The following is a 24,546-nucleotide window of genomic DNA, read 5'->3' as shown; positions in this document are numbered from 1 at the left end:
TTATATTCAAACTTATCCCCTTTCAGTGCAACAACATACAATATATGCAAGAATATATTATTGCAATTTCAGAATAAAAATGAATGATAAAAGTACAATTAAATAACTGCTCCATCTTTACGTATTTACAAATATTAAATGATATATATATTTTTTTTAAATAAATGCATTTAAGCTTCTATTGGGTTGGTGTGTGTTAGTAGATGTTACTCAGGTTAGTTAGTCATGTGATGTAAACCCCTCTGACTGTAATCAATAATAAATATCGATCCTGTATTAACCCAGTGTGCTGGTGCCTTCCTGTTCCTGTCCGCTGGGTGTCGCTGTGCGTGATTACTTCACACCTGAAGCTCTTTACGTGCTAATCCAGATCGGTAGGTGTGGTCCAATCAGGAGTCAGGGCAGGTTAGTTAAGGGCGTGGCTAAAGTGGAAACAATACGCAGAGTTTCTCACAGAAAAGTAAGTTAATCTGATCTATCAACCATCTGGAGCTTACACATAACACAACACACGAAGAAGAGCATGGAACAGGTGAGTGTGACGTCACTAGTTAGTTTAAGAAACAATAGTTCAGTCAAATGTATTTGACCGTTAGTATGAATACATATTGGTTATTGATCAGTGAAGGTTTATTAGTCAGATCACAGTGATCTTTAGATGTTGATTAAAGGCTTTAATCTCAGTTCTAACGATGAGCAAAACATTTAGTGTGTGCGTGTGTGTGCGTGTGTGTGTGTGTCATTTCCAACTCTAAACTAGACTTATTTTAAACTTGACCCACACGCTATAGTGTCCTGATCCCTGATTGGTTCACCCTGTGGATCAATCAAAACTTTATTTATAAAGTTATTTCTTACAAACACAACACGAAGTGATTTACACAAAACATATGTTGTGAATTAAATGTGTGTGGTGTGAATAAAGTTAATACACACTAGTAAACACTTTTATCAACACTAAGGCCTGTCCTAAGAAGCTAGATAATTATATCCTGGATTGATCTCCGTTAGCTTCACCTATCCAAGCATTCTCTGTCACAGAGAAGCTGTACTATGAAGCAGGATATAAACATGTTAACTAACCCAGGTGATTTCAGCCTGGCAATGTGCAAGCTCCTGTGACAGGGGGTGGAGTTAGCAGCATCAGACCAATCACAATCACAGAGACACTGTGGAGAGCAAATTACGTCGCTACTGAGGAATAATTTAAATAATAAATAAATAATAAAAATATGAAGAATAAAAATCCATAATTCAGACCAAAACAGCAGAAAAAGCTGGAAGAAAAGAACACAGACAGGAAGCTGCTGATGATAAACGGACAGCGCTCTGATCACTTTCACTTTATTACAGCACACACGTGTTTCTATGCAGGTAGTCCTCTTTAATTTATCTCACACACACACACACACACACTGGGATAAGAGCACATTTGTTCTCTGTAGTATGTTCCTGCTGATGCTGTCAATGAATGAATAAATGAATGAGTTGATGGAGTCTCTCCACAGGCTTCATCAGCTGACTGTAGAACATTCCATCACATGTAAATCTATATCTTTCCTAAAGGTTGTCATCACTAAATGAAAGGATTAATTCATCCATTAATAATTTTTTTTTTTTTCTGAACTCAGCTGAGTTTAGACACACCTAACCTGGTCTGGACCAGTAGACTGAAGGTACTACATCACCTAACCTGGTCTGGACCAGTAGACTGAACAGTAGACTGAAGGTACTACATCACCTAACCTGGTCTGGACCAGGTTAGGTGTTCAGCCTAAGTTACCATGGTGATTTGGCCCAAGTTACCATGGTGATTTATCCAGCGTCGTAGTACAGCACACACCGATTAATTCCAGGAAGTTGGAGATGGAGTAAATCTAGCTTCAGAGGACAGGACACATTTGTTTTTACAAATACACACAATTCAGGTGTGTGTCTTTTCTAATAGTGTGTGTGTGACGTTCCTCCTGCTGGGACTCAGAATAGAAATGACCCAGTTTGGTTGAAGATGACCTCCTTTGTATATGTATGTGTGTGTGTGTCCCAGCAGCAGGAGGGCATGTTTCCTGAGTCCAGGACGTTCTGCTGTGAGGAGAACGTTCCTCAGTGTGTGTCCTACATCACTCAGGTGAGGACATGTCACTGGTTCTTCTCATTGTTCTCCATGTTGGATCTTTTTCCATCTCTTCCTGTTTTTCTTTTTCTAGGAGCTGGCCTCTCTGGACCTCTCCCCCTGGCTGGGGGCTCTGTCAGGGGTCTCTGGGTCGGGGGTCTCTCTGGACGTGGTCTCAGCTCTGAACGTAATGATGGAGCTGCTGCAGGTCCAGAGGAGAACCATGAAGAGGGTGAAGGAGCTACAGGAGGAACATTTAAAGACCAGCAACACACTGGAGCATCTACAGATACACAACAGTAGACTGAAGGTACTACATCACATGGTCCAGAGCGGGATTCGAACCCCCAACCCTTCGATTGTTGGACGACCCACTCTACCACTGAGCCAATGCCTTTTCTGCACATTTTCAGCTCTTCTAAACCCTTTCCACCACTTTTCCACCTAATGTCACATATTGTTTTCTTGTATTTCATGTATTCTTTTCACCATATTTCATGATTCTTTTTTACCTTTAGTTCCTCTAACACTGATGGATCACTGTTAAACAGGAACTAAAGCACAAAACTACTCTCTGCTGTAATCAGATTGATTGGGTTATTAAGTCGTGGTATTGATCCATTCTGGTCGAAATATTCATGTTCATGAAAAGGTTTTTTATTTAGTTGTAAAATGTCAGAGTGACTGATCTCTATGTTTGAAACCAGGATTTTATAATCCAATGTTTCTATTGGCTGAGAATGTCAGTTTGTGATGTTTTGGTCAGAGCCGTTTAGAGAGAGAGTTAAGACATCTTCTTTCACGCCAATACGACCTTTTTTTTTTACAGCAATGGTGATTTATAGTGCGTCACAATAGTTCCCTGAAGTGAGCAGTGTACTATTGTAGATTGAATAATATTATTATTATCAGCATATCTAAACCAATTAACGTGTGCATTAAAGCATGTTAGTGGATTATTATTACATTATTAACATATATTGTATATACACACATATGACAGTGTACTGTATAAATATTGTTAATCAATGCAGTAATTGACAACAAATTACCAAAAATCCCAGGTATGTCATTCTAAATCAATAGATTTGAATTGCCCGCCAATAACTTCCGGTAACTATTTGAGTCTACATGAACCACGTGACGGTCAAGCATGTCGAACTTTCGTTGTGGCAAATCTCTCTAAACGGCTCTGGTTTAGGTGTCATGTTACATCACTGTTGGCTCCGCCCCCTCCTATAAATACCTGTGGTCTTTGCTGGACTGAGATAATAGTGAACAAAGAGCTTTAGTGACTATTGAGTAGCTAGTACGGATAGCATGGATTGTTTTTTGTAAAGTTGATAATATTGTGGGCGTGGCTTAACTCCTTCAGAAGCATTATTATTTTTAAGTGTGCGTGTGTGTGTGTGTGTAGGACCAGCTGGAGCTGTCTCTGAGGGAGAAGGCTGGTCTCCATGAGATGGAACGTCAGCTTCACCTGAAGATCAGGACCCTGCAGAACTGTCTAAAGACTGAGAAGGAGGAGGTGGGTCACCACTGCTTTTATATTGGAGGGGGTGGGTCACTACTGCTTTTATATTGAAGGAGGGGGTGGGTCACCACTGCTTTTATATTGAAGGAGGAGGTGGGTCACCACTGCTTTCATATTGAAGGAGGGGGTGGGTCACTACTGCTTTTATATTGAAGGAGGGGGTGGGTCACTACTGCTTTTATATTGAAGGAGGAGGTGGGTCACCACTGCTTTTATATTGGAGGGGGTGGGTCACTACTGCTTTTATATTGAAGGAGGGGGTGGGTCACCACTGCTTTTATATTGAAGGAGGAGGTGGGTCACCACTGCTTTCATATTGAAGGAGGGGGTGGGTCACTACTGCTTTTATATTGAAGGAGGGGGTGGGTCACTACTGCTTTTATATTGAAGGAGGAGGTGGGTCACCACTGCTTTTATATTGAAGGAGGGGGTGGGTCACTACTGCTTTTATTTTGAAGGAGGATGTGGGTAGCCACTGCTTTTATATTGAAGGAGGGGGTGGGTCACTACTGCTTTTATATTGAAGGAGGGGGTGGGTCACTACTGCTTTTATATTGAAGGAGGGGGTGGGTCACTACTGCTTTTATATTGAAGGAGGGGGTGGGTCACTACTGCTTTTATGTTGAAGGAGGGGGTGGGTCACTACTGCTTTTATGTTGAAGGAGGGGGTGGGTCACTACTGCTTTTATGTTGAAGGAGGGGGTGGGTCACTACTGCTTTTATATTGAAGGAGGGGGTGGGTCATCTTTGCTTTTATATTGAAGGAGGAGGTGGGTCATCTTTGCTTTATATTGAAAGAGGGGGTGGGTCACCATTGCTTTTATTTTGAAGGAGGATGTGGGTAGCCACTGCTTTTATTTTGAAGGACGAGGTGGGTCGCCGCTGCTTTTATTTTGAAGGACGAGGTGGGTGACCACTGCTTTTATTTTAAAAGAGGGGGTGGGTCACCACTGCTCTCCTTTTATTTTGATGGCCCCGGCAGGTGGAAGGAAGCACTGCAGCCTTTGTTGTGTCTTTATGTTGCTCTAAAATTCACTGATTGTTTTACTGGTTTGTTTGTGTTTTTTTTTTGCACTGCTGTCTGTTTAGTTATTTTTTATTATCAATGCATCAGTTTTTAAGGAAGAGCAGCCGACGTTAGTGTGACAGTTTAAGTGTTTGTTAGAGCAGGGGTCTTCAACCTTGGGAGGGGGTCCCCAGATGCCTTCAAGAAACTAACAATTTGGACCCATTTTGCTTATTTTTACCTGTTTTCTGCAACTACACCAAACTTTCCATATTTTAACCTATTTTTTATATTTTTACTCCTTTTAATGCGTTTTTGCTACATTTCTCCTATTTCTGACACTTTATCACATTCCAAAGCCTTTTCTGCACTTTTTTTCACTTTCAAGAAAATTTCAGCCCTTATAAACCCTTTCCACCACTTTTCCACCTAATGCCACATATGTTGACTGATTATTGTCACTTAACTTCTTTTCACCATATTTCATGATTATTTTTTGCCAATTTAACCACATTCACCATTTGTCATGCCCATTAAACCCTGTTTTAAATTATATTATTGTCCCTCATTTCTGCCACTTTTAGCCACTATTGACACGTTGAACTGTTTTTGCCCACTCTAATTTGCCTCTTTTAACCAATTTCTTTGGTTTTTAAAATCCCATTTCACCACCTTTTCCACCATTGTGGTCACTTTGAACTCATTTTATTTGTAATTAAAACAAGGATTTCTATCTTTAAGATGACTACTGGTATATACTATTCCTGGATAACAGTGGATATTATTCAGATGAATAAATGAATGTGATTATTACAGATTCAATAAGGTTAAGAACCACTGGTTTAGATAAAGAAACGCTCCATGATGTCCAGAAGATAACCAGATGAACACGTTCTCCTCACTGTGAACAGGTTCTAAAGCTGAAGAACGTAGTTTTCAGTCATGAGTCCAAGAGGAAGGAGAGAGAACTAGTGAAACTGAAGGAACGTCTGAGCTCGATGCTGATGGACCGGAAGGAACGACCTGCCTGTGAGTAAACCTCACGCTTTAAACCATAACACAGCAGCTGTGATAACACACCTTTTTTTTTTTTTTTTTTAAAGGATTTTTTTGGCTCTAGTGGCCTTTATATGACAGTTGCTTGACAGTAAGTAGGTGAGAGAGAGCAGGGAATGACACGCAGGAAGGGATCCCAGGCCGGGAATCGAGCCTGGACCCGCTGCAGGTGAGGAACTACATCCTCCGTACATGGGGCGGGCGCTCAACCCACTGAGCTACACACCGCCCCGTGATAACACACCTTAACATGTTCATTAAAGTAAGAACTGATGAGTCGGCACTTCAAACCAACCAATAGCAACGTTCAAACCGTCACACAACACTTGGATGCTTTGGGTCAGAGTGTTAAATGTGTGGTCCGTGGGCCAGAACGGTCCCTCCAGCTAAGTTAGCCAAATATAGAATGATCTGCAGAGTCTTTATATGACCACCAGGGGGCGCACAGTGATGGGGTACATCACTGGTTAGAAGAAGCAGATCAATCAGTGAATTAATATACAAGCTTAATATTAGTAAATAACAGTTGGTAAATGTAAGTTTTTCTTATAAAAGCCGTGTTTAATAAATCCTAATGATTAAATACGACTAAAGACTTCAGGTCTGGGGCTGCGTCCGAATAGTCCTTCCTATCTCCTTTACTATCCACTGTTCCTTCACCCCCGGAAGTGTTTAAGTGATAAAGAACGTCCAAGTTCTCTTTAAGCTGAGGAAAAGAGGCTCAATGCTTCCTTTATTACCTCCTTTAGCCTAGGAAACACTGATGCATCCTTTACCAAAGGAGACGAGATAATGCTGACCCACAATTCCTTGCTGCAACAACATTTAAAGGGAAATGCACACCCGAGCGCTGACGAGTAATGGAGATAATATGCCTTGAACAACTTTAAATAAATAATCTAAAACCCATATTGTATTATATGTAAGACATATTATAACTGACATAAAACAGAACCTCTGTGGTTCAAGAAAAAGGGATCAGAGACACTTTTAGCCACATTATGTTTCATTCAACATAATTCACATTTGTGAGTGGAAGGTGATGTTACGGCTGAATTTACGGTTGACCTCATTTGGAGACATGATTTATTGCTCTGGTTGAATGATGGAGTCCAGGAGAAGCATTGATGGTTTTATAAAAAAAGGTTTATTCTAAAACTAAGAAAAAAGGTACAAGATGGAACAAAGTGAAACAAAATTAGCGTCCGTCCAGGCGGACGTCCGAAGGAAGTGCCGCGCCCTCTAACAGTTTCAGCTTAAGGTTTTATACAGATAAGAAAAGGTCCCAACAGTGAGAGACAAAAGGGAGGGAGTCAGATGCCCATAGTGGAAATGTTGGAGGATGATGAAGATGTTATGAGAAGGTTCGGCTCCAGTCTTTATCTGTCTTGATAAGTGTGTGCGTCAGTGTATGTCTGCATGTGAGCAGAGATTCTGGCTTGGCAGAGACTGTGCTGCACTGAGAATAATACGATCTGTACTGTTTAATCATGATTCAGCTGTTCAAAAGTGTAAAGAGTAATGGAGTCGTCATGTATTAAAACATGACAAATTGTACACATGAACATACATTTGACGATATGATGATGAATATAAAAATGACCATAACATTCCCCACTTTTGGTCGCCTCAACGACCAAATCAAGAAACAAAATTATTATATTCCACCTTTGCTGTCTGTCAGGGTTAACCATTAGCATCGTTATTGTCATACATTGGATATATTCTTCTTTTGTGAGGCACAGATATAGCAAGAAAAATGTGGAAATAAACCTTAACAAAAACTTCATCATTATTATCAATGGCATGAATCATCAAAAATCATCCTTTATTACATCTAGATAAGCAAAAATCATCATTTGCATCAAGGACATCACTCGTCTTCATCGGCTGAGTTCAGTGGTAACTGGGGTAACCAATAGCCATGGTTAGAATCACCGCACTTGATTGGCGGTATCATGAGTGAAGAACCTTGAGTATTTTCCTCAATCGTAGCAGAAGGGTTTATGACTGTATTCCTGCAGCTAGGTGTGAGGTTGTCCACCCTCAACCTAGCTATGAGCATTTGGTGTGGCTTATAAACAAAGCTAGGCCCTTGTTCTAGAGCGTTTTCTTGTGTGTGTGTCTCAGTGGCCTTGTCGGTTCCCCCTTCATTGTTCGGTCAGCCTCCGTCTCAGCATCATCTTGGATCCATGTCGCCCGCTCTGCGACCTTCACTGCCGTGTGGGTCATTTCGGTCGGCGTTGTAGATGATTGGTTGTTGTCTGAGGAAGGGTAGTCTCCACACACCTGGCAACCTCTCTTGGGATCGGAAGGTACCTGAACAGAAGAGGGGGAAAAACACCAAAACAAAACTCTTGGGATTGGCTGGTACCTGAACACAGGCGCGATCCCACTACTGAGGCTTTAGCTGGTACCTGGTACCTGGTAGGCAAAACAGAACAGAACAGAACAGAAGTTTAGTTAACTAACTAAATGAATAGTTAGTATGGCCAGGAAGGCAGAGACAGGTCAGAGGTCAGGATCTGAGAGCTTTTCAGATCCTAAAAGGTGCTGCTGCACAATCACACAATGGTTAGGTGTGGGTTAGTGAGCTTTTAGCCATGCTAGCTCTGTAGCCCATTCGCACGCGAGTGGGAAAATATGAGGCTGAAAGAAAAGCAGGAAGTATTAATTCGATTTTCTTTTCCTGGAGTAAGAAGAAGCACAGCTGGAGTTTCAGTGATTATCTGTGGTACGTCTACTTACCTGGTGAGAAGCAACAATTTGAGAACCACTGTTTACAAGGACATGCAAGTCGGACGGAGAAGGACATGCAAGTCGGACGGAGAAGGACATGCAAGTCGGACGAGTGTGGAGTGTGGTTACATGTCTTCTCAAGATGAATACATACAATTGGGAGACATGGAGATGTGAGAAAGCTAAATAAGTTTAACCAAATAAATAAATGATGTTATTTATTTATTTAAATTGTTTGTTTCATTTTTCTTTGCAATCTCTTATTTGTGAAGGAGAAATCTTATTCTATCCTTTATTTATTCTGAATAATGTTAACACTCCACACCTAATTACATAGCCTAATTCTTTTATAGAGCTGAATTTGTCAGTTCATTTATTTCATTATTTTCCCTCATAATTATTATTTGAGATGTAATTTACTTAATTTTGAAGGTCAATTGGTGGCAAAAGTGTCTCCTATTCTGTGTCTGAACCAGAGTTTAGCAAGATTATTGGCCCTTTAAGGTTAGACAGAATTAAAGTTAAGTTGAGTCGAACAATCATATTGTCTTTTGCTCTCTGTGTTTATCCCATTCGTAGGGGTGACGAGCCCCAGCACGGTTTGGAGAGCTTCCTTAAATACTTGGAAGTTACTTAACTTTAAACTATCTCTTATATCAATCAATTATCAAGAATTTCAGGAGGACCCTTTTTAAATCTCAGGCGACCCAGATTGGGCCACCAACCCAATGTTGAGAACAGTTAATTTTTCCCTTAAACGTGTCTAAACCCAGTGAAGGTGTTTTATGGTCTTGCACACTAAGTGCTGTTGGAACAAGAAGAAAATGGTTGGAGGGTTTGAGGTATATTTTCCTATGATAAAATATAAATCAAAAAAATCAGAGGGACGTTGGTCCCTCCCTTCCCTTTTTTTACATAAGAATACATTTGGATTCTTAAAACCATATGATAAATATCATTGGAAAATCACTTATCTGATCATTTTGGATGTGTCTCCGTTTTCCTCTCTCTTGTGTCTGCCTGCCTTTGTGCCCTCCAGCCTCCTCGACCTCCTCCTCCTCAGCCTTAAAAGGTCAAAGCCAGGGTCAACTGTACGCTCCCTTTGGAAATTTGAAGATCTGTCCCCACTTTTGCAGTTGGATTGGAAGTCTCTGTAGTCTCTGGAATAGATATTATGTTAGAACATCCACAATATGTCATATTGTCACGTGTCTATTTCAATCTATTTCCCCTTTGCTTCCCAGTTACAGTTATGGACAATACTTCCCTTTAATTCTCATCCTTCATCATAAGAGCAGTGACCAGGCATGGCGGCTGGGGGAGGCAGGATCGGAGTCGAGAAGGCGGTGGCATTGTCTGTTAGGAAACACTCAGAAACAGAAAGAGAGGAAAACATTAAGACTTAAATGAATAATTTAAAATATCTCTTTTCTTTAGTTGGATCTGATTCGTCTCCTTTGAGTATACAGCCAGCGACCTGTATTTTGGAAAAAGCTACACAATAGCAACAACTAAGACGAAGACATAGACAAGTGCACACAACAACGAGTATACACATATAACAACAAAAAACATGGACACTGAACATGAACAGTAAGGTCAGTCAAGGTCAAAGCCAGTCAGTCCACTGAAAGTGGTATCATATATAAAAAAAAAAAACGTCGTTTGGTGTTTTTAAACACCCAGAAAAAAACCTTTAAAACCTGGTAAACTTTTTAGAAGGCCCAAGGCCTAAAACCATAATTTTTTAACAAGCAGCAGTGTTTTCTGAACACCCCACTACATAATTGGCAAAAACAGGGAGAAGATCTAGTGCATCAAAACCCAGGAGGAAAGGAAGGTGAAACAGAGGAACATGTGTAGTCAAACAGCCATTCATCGGTCAATCACTCAATGACACGTCCACGGCACATTCGCACTCACAACGCGGTTCTCTCAGGCATACGTAACGTGTCATCATTCAGTCATTCATACACCGCACACGTTCATGCCTCAATTTTCACGTCCATGCATTCACAAGGTTTTGCTGCATAGTGTCTAAGTAGAATATAGGTCTCATCTAACCCACCAGCGGCAATAGCCAGTCCACCTCCTCTCTCGGGGTCAATGAGCTCTTATTGCCCCCCCATGCTTGGCAACCTTTTAGTGTTAATTAATTGCTTTTTACTGGTATCATCTGATTACTAAGAGGTACGCTCCTTTTTGCTTCCGCCTTTGCGGAGTCTACACTTAGATTATTGCCCGTGTGGTACCGACAGTCTGCTCATCTGCTGATCAGGCAGGAATCGCACAGCCGTGTCTAACTCAACAAACTCAACAACTCTCGACCTCCGGCTTTGTAAAAGATAAAGCTGGGGAGAACTCTCAACCTCCGGCTAAAGCTCAACACCTAAAGCTGGGGAGAACTATGGGGGGGGGGATCTCTCAACCTCCGGCTAAAGCTCAACAACGACCTCCGGCTAAAGCTGGGGAGAACTATGGACACAACAACAACTCTCGACCTCCGGCTACAGCTGGGGAGAACTATGAACACACGCTCAACCTCCGGCTCCCGCTGGGGAGAACTATGAACACACTCTCAACCTCCGGCTACCGCTGGGGAGAACTATAAACACCAACGCAGACTGTCAGGACTTTATTGGGCACCTCTAAGATTGAACGGAGCACGCAACCTCTAATAACCCTCACTCTAAGGGAACGTAGAAATTTGTTCAGAACGGTATTCGGTTACCAAGCATGTATCAAATCAGGTGGACCACTATCCCCCGAAGAGTGCTTTCCCTAGCAAGGTGTATCCTTTTTTCTGCACATTAAACCAGGACTTCTTGTTTGAAAAGTAATTGCCTATGTACTCATAGCAACTAATGGGACATTTTTTCTCAGGAAAAAATTTGGTACCCCCCCTGCTGTCGAGTGGCTTTGGGCCGGCCAGACAGTCCGACGCGGTAAGGGGGAGGCGCGCAAAATGAAAACAATGAATGTTGAACTAGGCTGTCTGTCGCAAGCAGCTTCAAAAAGGGTAAGGTACAGATTGTTTACGAGGGTATCGGTCAAAAAATGTCAAAATGTAAACTTGGTTGAGGCTGCAGTCCTCAATCTCTGTCTCAATTTTCCTGAAATTGAGTAAAAACAAAAGAGAAAAAGAAGAATCGTTCAGGAATAACAAAGGAGAAAAATGTGTGAGCTCAAAAAAAATCATGGCCAATAAAATAATAAAAAATTAAAACTTTAGCTCCAAAAGCTGAGGCAACAGAGGGCTCTTTCTTCAGCGGATGTAACCATATCTTGCATTGTGGGGGGCCTCCCCTCAATCAAGAAAATAAATGAAAGAAAAGCAAACAAAAACAACCTTATCAGTAACACTATTTTCCTCCCTTTTGTTTGTTCTTTTCTCATAAAGGCAAAAGCAGTGTAAATAAATGAGCAACATAATGAATAAAAGCAAAGATAAATGATGGGCACACATGGTCTTATGTGGCAAACAGAAGGGTTCTGTTTGAAGTTCATAGTTATGAATGTGGGTGTGTGATTGTATGTCTGGTCTGTCTGCGTGTGAGAGAATAAATGAAAACAAAATAATCTAGTGCACAGTCAGAAGATAGAGGGGTTAGTATTGTCGAAGGAGAAGCTTGTTGGCTATTTGCTAGTTGTCCCCCTCCATGCCAAAGTTCAAGGCTAAAGTGATTTAGCACTACCACCAAAGGCTGTGGTGGACTTCTTGTGGCTTGGTATCCTTGTGGCTTTTGAAACAGTGTCTTTTTTTGGTGAAGATTTCCAGCAGACGTGTGGCCAGTCTGCAATTGCTGCCCATCATTCAGGCAGTAGTCGTGGCGTTTAACTCGCAACTCATTGGTGGGGGAGTGTCCACTCCGACGCCCACAGGTTCTCAGTCTTTGATGATGGGGCAGGATGTGTTAATCCCAGCATTGGCATGCGGCCCATTCCATAGACGATGAAGAGTTGACTTGGGACTGAGCGAGTTATTTCAGCATTGCTTTGCTGAATGGGAGTTGAGTCCTGAAAGGTCACAGACCTTTGATTGTCCATTTCCTTCTGATGCTTGGTCCTTTGAATGATGTTGACATTTCATTAGCATAAGAGTTGAAGGTGATTTCATTCTTTCATTGAAGATGTCGTTTCTTCAGGGGGGCAACCACAAAGCCAACAATAGAATAATAATAAAAAAATGATAATGATGATAACAGTAATAAAAAAAAATAAATAAAATGAAATACTGTATTCATCTGTGTGTGTGTTTGAGTGTGTGTTGCTCATATTCATTTTAGAGTGAACCCATCAAACATGAAATCAAAATAAAATTTAAAATAAAAATAGTGTCTGTGTGTAATGGCACTATTCTGTAGGCAGGGGGAGAAGTGAGAAATCACAATGTTGTGCCACAAGTGTGTAGTGCACTAAACTGGCCAGTGAGGGGCGCCACCTCTCTCTCATGTGTGTGTGTGTCTTCTCGTAGGTGTGGCTCTCTCTCTCTCTTTGCGTGCGCGTGGGTGTGGCTGTGCGTGTGCGCCCGTGCGCGTGCTTCCCTCTCTCTTTCATTTGAGTGTGTGTGTGTCCTCGTTCTGAGAGGAAAAAAAAAAAAAAAACCAGAAACACAGCAGCCCGTGTGTGTGTGTTTGGCTCTCTGTGCGTGCGCGTGCCTGTGCGTGTGCGTGTGTGCGCTTCCCTCTCTCTCTCTGTGCGTGGGTGCGTGCGTGCGTGTTTGGCTCTCTGTGTGTGTGTGTGTGTGTGTGTGTGTGTGTGTGTGTGTGTGTGTGTGTGTTCACTGTTCTGAGAGAAAAAAAAACAGAAATACAGCAGCCGACGTGTGTGTGTGTGTGTGTTTCTCACTGCGAGAGAAAAACGAAACAAAAAAAAAACCCAAAGCCGGCTCTCTCCAAAATGAGAGCCTTAAAGCCAAACAACTACAAAAAAAAAAGTAAAACTCACCGAAAGCATGATCTGAGTTCACATCATACCAAGATTGTATATGCGTATGCATATATTATTTGTTTATTGGATTCTTCATCTGTTTGATTCACAGAAACACAATTTAGGTTAGGTTCGGGGTTTTAATCTATTTTGCTTTCGGTACAGAGGTGAACTCAGATCATGGCACCGCTGGGATGTTTTGGAAACTTTGGTTGCTGTCTATCTATGGTCAGGACCTCACAGGCTGTGGGTGTCCGAACAAAACCAAAGTAAATAATGACCAGCCGTATTTTATGCCTAAACAAAATATCCGAGCCCGAAGAAAACCAAAGAGAACCTACAGCATTAAAAAGTAACCATTTGAGCCTTTCTCATGGCACAGTTCACTGCATCAAAACACAGAACAGCTGAGGATCAAAATCAAAGCTCAAAGCTGAAAATCAATACAATGCTTGACTGGTTCCAAAAAAATCAACACAGAGCGAATATATATGTAAATGAAAATTTAGATATATATGTTTATAAAGGCAGCTTTACCTTAGTCCGAATTGGTGTTTGAGGTTCAACCGATGGTTCGTGCTCCAGTCTCTGTCCGAGGGCGGACCACCGCGGGCCAGCCCCGGGGCTTCAAGTGTGTCGACCCAGTGCTGGTCCACGGTCGACGCCCCACAGAGCAGAAGATGGATTCAGTTCGTCGACGCCAATTGTTACGGCTGAATTTACGGTTGACCTCATTTGGAGACATGATTTATTGCTCTGGTTGAATGATGGAGTCCAGGAGAAGCATTGATGATTTTATAAAAAAAGGTTTATTCTAAAGCTAAGAAAAAAGGTACAAGATGGAACAAAGTGAAACAAAATTAGCGTCCGTCCAGGCGGACGTCTGAAGGAAGTGCCGCGCCCTCTAACAGTTTCAGCTTAAGGTTTTATACAGATAAGAAAAGGTCCCAACAGTGAGAGACAAAAGGGAGGGAGTCAGATGCCCATAGTGGAAATGTTGGAGGATGATGAAGATGTTATGAGAAGGTTTGGTGCCAGTCTTTTATCTGTCTTGATAAGTGTGTGCGTCAGTGTATGTCTGCATGTGAGCAGAGATTCTGGCTTGGCAGAGACTGTGCTGCACTGAGAATAATACGATCTGTACTGTTTAATCATGATTCAGCTGTTCAAAAGTGTAAAGAGTAATGGAGTCGTCATGTATTAAAACATGACAAATTGTACACATGAACATACATTTGACGATATGATGATGATATAAAAATGACCATAACAGTGAGTATGAGCAACCATTGCCTCTTTGTCTTTGATTTACATCCAAACTGTGATTTTTGGGAATAAATCAGCAGAAAGTGTTATAAATGTACTTTTAGTTCATTAGTTGTGTGATTCTTATACAGGTAAAAATAATCAACCTCAAAATAAATAAATTGTCCCATATAAATCATTTTATATGTAACATAATTCTATAGGCATACAAAACGGATATGGATTAGGGTTAGAGTAAGTCGGAACGCGATTGGTTTATTGAAAGTTGAGCGCCGCCCCAAACTGCAGGCTGCAGTCAGGGGCTTTTTGTTTCCTGTGAACAGTTCAGTGATCAATAACCTGTTTTCCTCTCAGCCATTGAGGTTCTGAACTGTCTGAGACGTTCTGATGGAAAGGGAAGTCATTCGAGAACGCTGGAGACCTCTAACAGGTGTGTGTAAGACAGCTGGCCCTAGCTCCGCCCCTTGTCCTAACTCCGCCCCTCCCTGTGTAGTCATGAGGCAGAGATGTACAGAAAAATTCTGGGACAGTACGAGGAACGTCAACGTTCTCTGATGGAAACCAACACAGACCTGAAGAACGTTCTACAGCAAATGAAGGGGGAGATGATGCTTCTCCTCACGCCCACAGCAGGGGAGGAGCCTAGAGCAGGGGAGGAGCCAAGCAGGGAGGTGAGCTACCATATCACTCACTACACCCCATTAGATAGTGACTGTGTCCTAATAGTCCCTCCTATCTCCTTTCCAATCTACTTTTCTTACACCCTGGAAGTGTTTTAGTGGCGGCCATGATAAGCTAAGGAAAGAAGGCGTAAAGCTTCCTTTATAACCTCCTTTAGCATAGGAAACACTGATGCATCCTTTACCAAAGGAGACCACGTAATGCTGACTCACAATTAATTGCGGTGACAACATTTAACCTAGGAATGCTTTATGTGGTTGTACATGTGTATGTCTACAACGTTATGTTGACCTATATCTGGCATAAATGTAACAATTTCATAAAATCCTACTTATTTTGGATTAATGTTGATGTGAGTGTGAGCAACCATTCTCAATGGCCACGGTTACGTGATGTTCTTTAATTCGGAATTAGTTATTCAGAATTAAAGTGTTCTGCTTCGTGTTTACATGGAAATAGTAATTCCGAATGGAGGTTTACATGGAAAACAGGTTTATTTGGCTTTATTCAATTCCGCTTTAAGTCTGGGGGTTGGAAGAGTTCTGATTGGACAGGGGGAGAACGAGATCTATCATGTCTATCAGGAAAAAAACACAACACAGCTTTTCTTTTCTGCTACAACGTAGAAGACCACCTGAGAACTGTTTTCATCTTTGTGTTGATTGTAGTTTTAAAGCACCAGCTTGACAATAATACACGTTCTCTTCAGAGCAGAAGAGAGATAGAGCAGCGGAGAAAGGAAGGTAGAAGTCCATACTTTGGTCAATCAAAGCCAGCTGTTCTACCTCCTCCACTAAACAGGATGTTTGAATGAAAAAAGAACTTTAGAATGATCCCTGCTTCATGCCCCGATGAAGCCTGTTCAATTTGCCGAGGTCTGCGTGTGTAATAAATCCATGTATCCGTGTGAATGTCCGCATGTTTATCCTTCCGTCCATCCACTCTTTTCAATATATTCATGTCTTTTTAGGTTCTTATTAAATAAATAGTCCAGGCGGCCATCTTGAATTATGTCGTCACCATCGTGGCATGATGCGCAGAACGACTGGAATTAACTTAAAGAGGAATCAAATGTTAGGGTATTTGAGATTATATCAGTGGTTAGAGGCACAGGGGAAAGTGTTATAGTAAATGTGCTTTTAGTCCATTTTAGGAAATGTCTAGTTTTTTCACCACGGCAGATGTCGCTAACAATATTATTATTATTATTACATCACCTAGTGGAAGAGCGTCTGATCGTCTAAACAACATGATGACCTTTACCTAACTGCTTTAGGAAGTCTCCTAATATCTTTTTTTAACCCTGTGACCTCATCCACGGGGTTAAGGAAAAGTGGATATAAGGAGATAGGAGGGGCTACTAGCATACAGCCTGGGACAAACAGATTCTTCATGTGACCTTATTATGTTCTGGGGGGGTGTGAGGGGGAGGACGGGTCATGTGACCCAGCGTTGGACGGGTCGTGTGACCAAGCTCGTGAGCAGCTGACCCACAGCATCAGGCTGCAGTGGAGAAAGATCAGAGACCACGTGGAGAAGATGGACTGTGAAGGTTTGTCTGATGCTCCTCCTCCTCCTGAGGTCACTGAGAGGTCACATGGGTGAAAGCCTCATTGATCATTTATTTTATTTATTTATGTTGCACAATTACAGAATAATCCACATTATCACATAAGAGATGGAGAAACACTACAGTTGAAGCTTAGAGCTTATTTATAGCCTTTACCTAAATAGTAATCAGTAAAGAACAGACAAAAACAAAAGAAATTTAAAAAAAAACAAACATAAATATAAAAAACAAAAGAAAACCTAAGATAAATGGTTAAAATTACAATATACAATAAGATGAAAATATCATCAAACACAAGTGATTGTAAAGGTTTTGTGAAATAGCTCAATGTAAAATGATTCACCAAAATAATCATCCAACAATAAAAGCTTAAATAAAATAAAAATGTACCACAGTTGGTTACATGCAACCAAAAACATAATAGTTCTATCCTACAGTTTTTTGCAAGGTGTGAATAATTGTTCTATAGTTTAGTGTCTCTATATTCTATATTTCTTAGACATTTAGGAGAAAGAAGATGGAGAATAAAAATTAATCTGAGTTTATTTTAAAGAGATTTCTAATGCTCTGAAAATTTATTTTTAGATAATATGGAATACATGAGAATGCATTTTTGAGAAATGTTTGTTCTGAATGTTCAGAATTTGTAGTTTTTTTAAATAAAGGAGCAGAAGAGGTGTGTGTTACCATACTGACAAACCATGTGTAAAAGCAGAATGTTCAGTAGTGCTAAAGGAACCATAGTGGCCCAAAGTAAACTACATTAAAAAAAGATGAGGATATTTCAGGCTGTAATAAAGAGAGATTTAGTGTTTACAAGGTAAACAATATCAGAATCAGAATCAGAATCAACTTTATTGGCCAGGGGTGAATGAATACACACGAGGAATTTCTTTTGGTGACCTGTGCTCTCTCAGGTAGTATAACATTAAATAATAACAATCAACTAGAATAAAGAAAAATAAATAAAATAGAGAAAAATAAAAAGAAAAAAGAAGTATAAACATAAATATAAGAGTAGTTAGACTAATATGTGCAAACTAAATAAAAAATAACAAGATAATAATAATAGTAATAATAATAATAATAATAATAATAATGAAATAAAATAAGAATACAATAATAATCAGAATCAGAATCAGAATCATCTTTATTGGCCAAGTGTATGTTGTACACACGAGGAATTTGACTCGGTCAACTGTGCTCTCTCCAATAGTGAAACATTCAATAATAAACATCAATAATAAACTGAAGAGATGATAATAAGTATAAACATAAGTATAAATATAAACAGTAGTTAGACTAGAATGTGCAAATAACAAGATGATGATAATAATAATAATAGTAATAATAATAATAATAGTATAAAAAAAATAAACAAATACAAAATAAAAATTAAAAAAAAATAAGATAAAAGAAGGAAAAAAAAATAATAGAAAAGAAAGATAATAATAAAATATAATAATAATAAAGGAAAATAGTGCAGTAGAGCATTGATAAGTAGTGCAGGAGAACATTTAAATTAAAGGTATGTACATGAACATTCTCAGTGTCAGATTGATCCAGGGTTGTTATGTTTGGTTCCAGGGTTTTTCCACAGAAACAGGACTGACACTCTTTGATAATAATAAGATAATAGTGCAGTAGTGCATTGATGAGTAGTGCAAATAGGTGAACATTTAAATGAAAAAGTTATGTCCATGAACATTCACAGTGACAGGTTGTTCCAGGGTTGATATGTTTAGTTCCAGGTTATTTCACAGTAACAGAAACAGGACTGACACTCTTTGACTGTTTAGTGTTGATCAGAGTGACAGCCTGAGGGAAGAAACTGTTTTTATGGCGGGAAGTTTTGGCGTACAGTGATCTGTAGCGTCTGCCGGAGGGGAGGAGTTTAAATAGATTGTGTGCAGGGTGTGAGGGGTCTGCAATATATTTAATTATACCCAGAGATTAGTTCAAATTTAACTAACCTCAGTTTAACTAACTTTGTTGACGATACTTGGGGTGTTTTAACAAAATTGATTATTGTATTTGTTATCTCTAATGGGTGACATCATAATCATCATCATCAGGATGGACCTTAGGAGGAGATGCAGCTTTCATGTGTCTGATATTCTGCTGTGTGTGTGCGTGTGCAGCGTGTGTGCAGAGCGAACAGATGATCCCACGTCGGGCTCACGAGGAGCAGATGGAGAATATGCGACGTGAAATCTATCAGTGCAGAGACTTAATTCACACTCAGCAGCTCCTCCTGCAGGTCACATGACTCAGTGTCTGTCTCTGACCAATCGGGAGCACCGCTCTGTGAACAGGTGTGTGTGTGTGTGTGTGTGTGTGTGTGTGTGTGTGTGTGTGTGTGTGTGTGCGTGTGTGTGTGTGTGTGTGTGTGTGTGTGTGTGTGTGTGTGTGTGTGTGTGTGTGTGTGTAGCAGGGCTGTGTGTGTGATGGCCCCATGGCGGCCCTGCTGGGCGACGCCTACTCTCTGGAGGAGAAGGAGCGTCTGAGGGAGGAGTGGACCATGTTTGAACAGCAGAAGAAGAACTTTGATGGAGAGAGGCGGAGCTTCACTGAGGCCGCCATCCGTCTGGGCAGAGAGGTACACACACACTGACATTAACTCTGTGTGAACCTATGTTGACTGTTGACAGAAAGTACACGCACACACACAGAGGTATACACACACACACTGTAACATTAACCCTGTGTGAACCTATGTTGACAGGAGGCAATGTGGGAGGCAGAGCGATCATCCTGGATGAAGAGTCACTTCCTGAGTCTGAACCCGTTCACAGACGTGAGGCGGCGCTCGTCTGAGGGTCAAAGTTTACCGTCTGTCCGTACGTGTGTGTGTGTCCACCCTCAGCTGGTCACTGACAGTGAATGACTTCACTCAAACAGTCTGTCCTCTGCCTACAGACACTGATCCTCAGTCCAGGAGGTCGTCGGTCTGTTGCACGCCGTCTTCTCTCTACCTCCTGTCCTTCTCTGAGTGCAGCTCTGAGCGACCGCTACCCCCTGGACACCAGGGACCCCTACCCCAGCCTCCGCCTGATGCCTGATGGCCAGAGGTGAACACGTGCACGCACCAGAACTTCCCGTGCATGTTACTGAGTGCTCTTTCTCCCCACAGGTGAAGAAGAGAAGATCCAGGAACACTGACACCAATATTTTAAAGTTTATTAATAAAGACAAGTATCTATCAATGACTGATCACTGGTCAATAACTGCTGTGTGTGTGCATGCGCGTGTGTGTTCAAGGAAGCTGATGGTGTGGATGAAGGTGTGTGTAGATGATGAACAGGTAGTGAACCTGGGATGCCTTAAAGGTCAGAGAGGAGATAGGACCCAATCACTCCTACACTCAGTGATCAATCACATGTTCAGGATCAATAAATATGATTAACTATGTCATATATAGGATCAATAACTCCATATTTAGGATTATTAACTCCATGTTACATGTGTGTGTAATGGTTCTAACGTGTATTTTTTGTTCTAAACTCTCATCCAACAAATCCACATTCCTACAAATGTAGAGGAATAAACAAACTTTCACTTTATTTTGTTCCTGATAAACTGATTTAATGTTTTAAATGTTTCTACATGTTTAGACTGAGCTAAGATGGCGGCGACGTGTGGCCGTTCTCGTGCTGCGGTCACGTGTCAAAGAATTTTGATATCAGATCCTTGTCACGTGAACTCGCGCGATAGCTGAGAGCCGCGCACTGGTTTGACTCGTGCCCGGTACCGCGGGCGTGCACGTAGTTGCAGCTCCTGCAAAGAGGATGAATACCGGGACGTTGTTGCTATGGAAACGACGGTAAATACTCCGTTTGTCCGCTGCATGTTACCGGGAACACAGGCTCCTCAGGCCCGTGCACGTTAGTAGATCCGCACGCGGACCACGGCTGATGCAACGCCGGCCACCGGTGCACTGGTCTAACTGGTGTCCGTTTCAGGTGGTGACGCATTTCCGGCCGCGTCCCCGGGTCGCCTAGCAACAGCGGACCGTTGGAAACCGGAACATCTATCAAAGTTTACTGTTTATCCACCGACACACACACACACAAGTTTAACAGTTAAAACGAGTTATTTAAGCAACCACCAGTTACAAACTAGTTTACAGTCACCAGTTTAAACGGTCTGTAGTTCAGTCACCAGTTAGCTCTGTCACCAGCTGAAGTACAACACCTGAGAGAGATAAAAGGCTGGTTGGATTTAATGTGGGCTGACTCCTGAGGACTGCTTCCTGGTTCTGGAGGTTCCTGAAGACTAGTTCTTGTGGAGGTTGTGAAGGTTCCCTAGGACCAGCTGGTGGGTGGGTCTTGAGGATGCTGCCGACCTCCACTCAGCTCCTGTGCCTCACAGCCAGCAGTGGAGTTCCTCTGTTCTCACGGGGGCCAGCCCGTCCATCCTTCCCGGTCCTGGGCTCTCTGACGGGGGTGCACATGTTCGGAGCGGGTCAGGGGGCGGAGCTGCTGTCCTGCGTGGGTCTGGGGGGTGGCCGGGTGGTGTGGAGGGTGTTCGTGGACAGCGTAATGCTGATCGCTGTAGGCAACAGGGAGGAAGAGGAGCTCCAGCGGCTCCTGGACAACGTGTGGGGCGCCATGGTTCTGGTCCTGGGTCTGGACCAGCTGACCCACGTCAGGAACGTGGAGCGGCTGAAGAAGGAGCTGCGGTGCTGCTTCTTCCTCATCGACCACCTACTGGAGGAGGACCAGGGTGAGTTCCTGGGGGCTCTGACTCACTACCCAGACTGTGTGGTTCCTGCAGACCGCACGGTGCTGCAGACAGCCGTGGACGCCTCCTCCCGGACCTTGGACTCAGAGTTCTGCTGCCTGTTGGTGGGCGGTCGTCTGGCGGTGGCCACGGAGCGCTGGTGGTCTCTGTCAGCCCTGGAGCTGGTTCTGCTGAGCACCCTGACCCGGATTTCCTCTGGGTCCGGCTCGGACCGGCCGGTGTTTCTGCCCCACAGCAGCCCGTCGGTGCCGCTGCGCCTCCTGAGCTTCACGTTGCTGACGGGCGCCATGGTGTGTGCGCTTTGCGGGCCTGGCCCGGCGCTACAGGAGGCCCGTGGCGGGCTGACGCTCTGCTGGGCCCCAGTCTTTCAGAATCTCAGAGAAGGCGTGTCCCAGCAGAGTGCGCTGGGCCCAGTGAGCGTGAGGTCCGAGCTGCTGGCTCTGGTGCTGATCAGCAGGGCGACGACCCGCTCCGTGTCCTGGGTCACCCCCCACCCTCAGACCCTGACCCGGCGCCACTGCTGGGAGCTGCTCCGCTACTTCTACGCTTACTGCTGGACCCGGGTCTTCAGCCTGGACCTGGACCGACCACTGCAGACCTACATGACCACAGACGAGTGCAAGAGCTACGCCGTGCACACGCACACACACACGCTGTGTGTTATAGCTCCGCCTACAGTGCCCACGCCCACCCTGAGGGCTGCAGCCACACACACACTCACAAACATCAGCACGGCCTTAGGACTGTAACACACACACATTCAGGGAGAACATGTAAACTGCATGTGTAAAGTCGTGTAGTAACTTCCTGTTTGAAGCGTCTGTGTGAGAGAGGAAGTAAAACCTGTGGTTTTCCTGATATATATATATATATATATATATATATATATATAATCTGATATGTGTGGTATTAATAGTCAGGCTGTAGATGCTGCAGTGCATCATGGTCTCTGTAGTTTATTAGAGTCCATCTCTGTTTACTCAGTGTTTATAAACTGATTAAGCTGTGATGTCATCAATGTGCACTGACCTAATGATGATGATGTGTTCCCAGTACAGCCTCAGGTTAGCATTTAGCTAAACTTTATTTTAAACTAGGTTAGCCGCAGGTGAGTATTAAGTGGAACTTTATGTAAACCAGTTTAGCCTCAGGTTAGCATTTAGCTAAACTTTATTTTAAACTAGGTTAGCCGCAGGTGAGCATTAAGTGGAACTTTATTTAAACCAGTTTAGCCTCAGGTTAGCATTTAGCTGAATTTTCAGGTTAGCATTTAGCTAAACTTTATCTTAAACCAGGTTAGCATTTAGCATGACAGGCTCACAGCAAACCAACAGATCCATGTTCAAATAGTGAGATCAAAGTAACGAGTCAGACAGGAACTCTGAGCCTCAAGTTAGACACGTTTGTTTACACACTTTTAACCCTTTACATTAACTATGAATGACGGGGTTAACAGGATTAGATTAGTTTAAAATTGTAGTATGGTCTGTAAAAGTTATGAGTGTATGAATTAAACTTTAATGCTCGTCATCACCAGCTAATGTTAACACTTGAATGACCTGGTGATTAATAAACATGTTAATAAACACTGTTTTTATTCAGTATTTTATTCATTAGCTGCCCTCAGGCTACAGTTAGCCTGACTAATTATTCGGACTTTGCTCTGAGTTACGTTAGTCTGACTTTAATTAGTGTGACTTTGGTTTGAGTTTAGTTAGTCTGACTTTAGTTAATTTAACTTTAGTCAGAGTTTAGTTAGTTTGACTTAAGTTAGCCTGACTTTGGTCTGAGTTTAGTTAGTCTGACTTTAGTTAGTTTAACTTTAGTCAGAGTTTAGTTAGTTTGACTTAAGTTAGCCTGACTTTGGTCTGAGTTTAGTTGGTTTGACCTTCGTTAGTCTGACTTTGGTCTTAGTTTAGTCAGTCTGACTTTAATTATTCTGACTTTGGTCTGAGTTTATTTAGTCTGACTTTAGTCAAGAGTTTAGTTAGTTTTACTTAAGTTAACCTGACTTTGGTCTGAGTTTATTTGGTTTGACCTTCGTTAGTCTGACTTTGGTCTGAGTTTAGTTAGTCTGACTTTGGTCTGAGTTCAGTTAATCTGACTTTAATTATTCTGACTTTGGTCTGAGTTTAGTTAGTTTGACTTAAGTTAGCCTGACTTTGGTCTGAGTTTAGTTGGTTTGACCTTCGTTAGTCTGACTTTGGTCTGAGTTTAGTTAGTCTGACTTTAGTTTGTCGAACATTAGTCAGAGTTTAGTTTGACTTAAGTTAGCCTGACTTTGGTTTGAGTTTAGTTGGTTTGACCTTCATTAGTCTGACTTTGGTTAGAGTTTAGTTAGTTTGACTTAAATTAACCTGACTTTGGTTTAATTTGTACATTGCATTTCCGGAAACAAGAACCCGACGTGTCGTGTATGAACGTACAGTGTGAGCAGTCAGATCGTATCAGAGTGTCGGTCCGTACAGTGTGAGAACATGCATTGTGAGCTGCGCACATTCGGGCTCTGAGTTTGAGCTGGAGCTGAGGGCAATGATTGAAAAAAATTGCACAGTGTATCCCAGCCTTAATACTTTAATTATTCTGACTTTGGTCAGAGTTTAATTAGTCTGACTTTTGTCTGATTTTAGTTAGTGTGACTTTAATTAGCCTGACTTTAGTTCGTCTAACTTTAGTTATTTTGAATTTGATTAGTCTGACTTTAGTTAGTCTGACTTATTTTTCATCACTTTAATGAGATCTGAGTGATGCATGTTCTACTTTCTGCGTGATGCTGGTGTTAAATGACGGTGTCGGTGTGTGAGTAGATAAGCTGCAGATTACTGTTACCATGTGAGCGCGCACTTGTTCCGCGCACACACGCTGAGTCGGTAGGAGAGTTACTATAAAACTACACACACTCAATCTCT

At 42.0% G+C, this 24,546-nt stretch overlaps 2 protein-coding genes across 2 annotated transcripts; both read left to right on the top strand.

Moving 5' to 3' along the window:
* The first annotated feature begins 523 nt into the window (after positions 1-523).
* LOC114479560 (afadin- and alpha-actinin-binding protein-like) lies at positions 524-19,956 on the top strand. The gene is made up of 12 exons (XM_028473301.1): positions 524-532; positions 2,048-2,128; positions 2,208-2,423; positions 3,531-3,641; positions 5,565-5,682; positions 14,998-15,073; positions 15,137-15,314; positions 16,750-16,876; positions 19,036-19,154; positions 19,326-19,493; positions 19,620-19,734; positions 19,796-19,956. The coding sequence occupies exons 1-12, from the start codon at positions 524-526 to the stop codon at positions 19,954-19,956; spliced, it is 1,479 nt and encodes a 492-aa protein (XP_028329102.1).
* Positions 19,957-21,228: 1,272 nt separating this feature from the next.
* On the top strand, positions 21,229-22,386 carry LOC114479559 (protein fuzzy homolog). The gene has a single exon (XM_028473300.1). It carries the CDS (start codon positions 21,229-21,231, stop codon positions 22,384-22,386), a length of 1,158 nt encoding a protein of 385 aa, XP_028329101.1.
* Positions 22,387-24,546: the final 2,160 nt, after the last annotated feature.

Source organism: Gouania willdenowi, chromosome 17 (assembly GCF_900634775.1).
Source record: "Gouania willdenowi chromosome 17, fGouWil2.1, whole genome shotgun sequence".
Lineage (NCBI taxonomy): Eukaryota > Metazoa > Chordata > Actinopteri > Blenniiformes > Gobiesocidae > Gouania > Gouania willdenowi.
Note: the sequence above shows the minus strand (reverse complement) of the source record. Positions and strands in the feature narration are given on the sequence as shown.

Excerpts from the sequence above, each read along its gene's own strand:
- LOC114479560 (XM_028473301.1), top strand. Across the intron at positions 2,424-3,530 it reads TACACAACAGTAGACTGAAG|GACCAGCTGGAGCTGTCTCT; the intron begins GTACTACATCAC and ends GTGTGTGTGTAG. Across the intron at positions 5,683-14,997 it reads CCGGAAGGAACGACCTGCCT|CCATTGAGGTTCTGAACTGT; the intron begins GTGAGTAAACCT and ends TTTTCCTCTCAG.
- LOC114479559 (XM_028473300.1), top strand. The coding sequence starts at position 21,229 with ATGCTGCCGACCTCCACTCAGCTCCTGTGCCTCACAGCCAGCAGTGGA.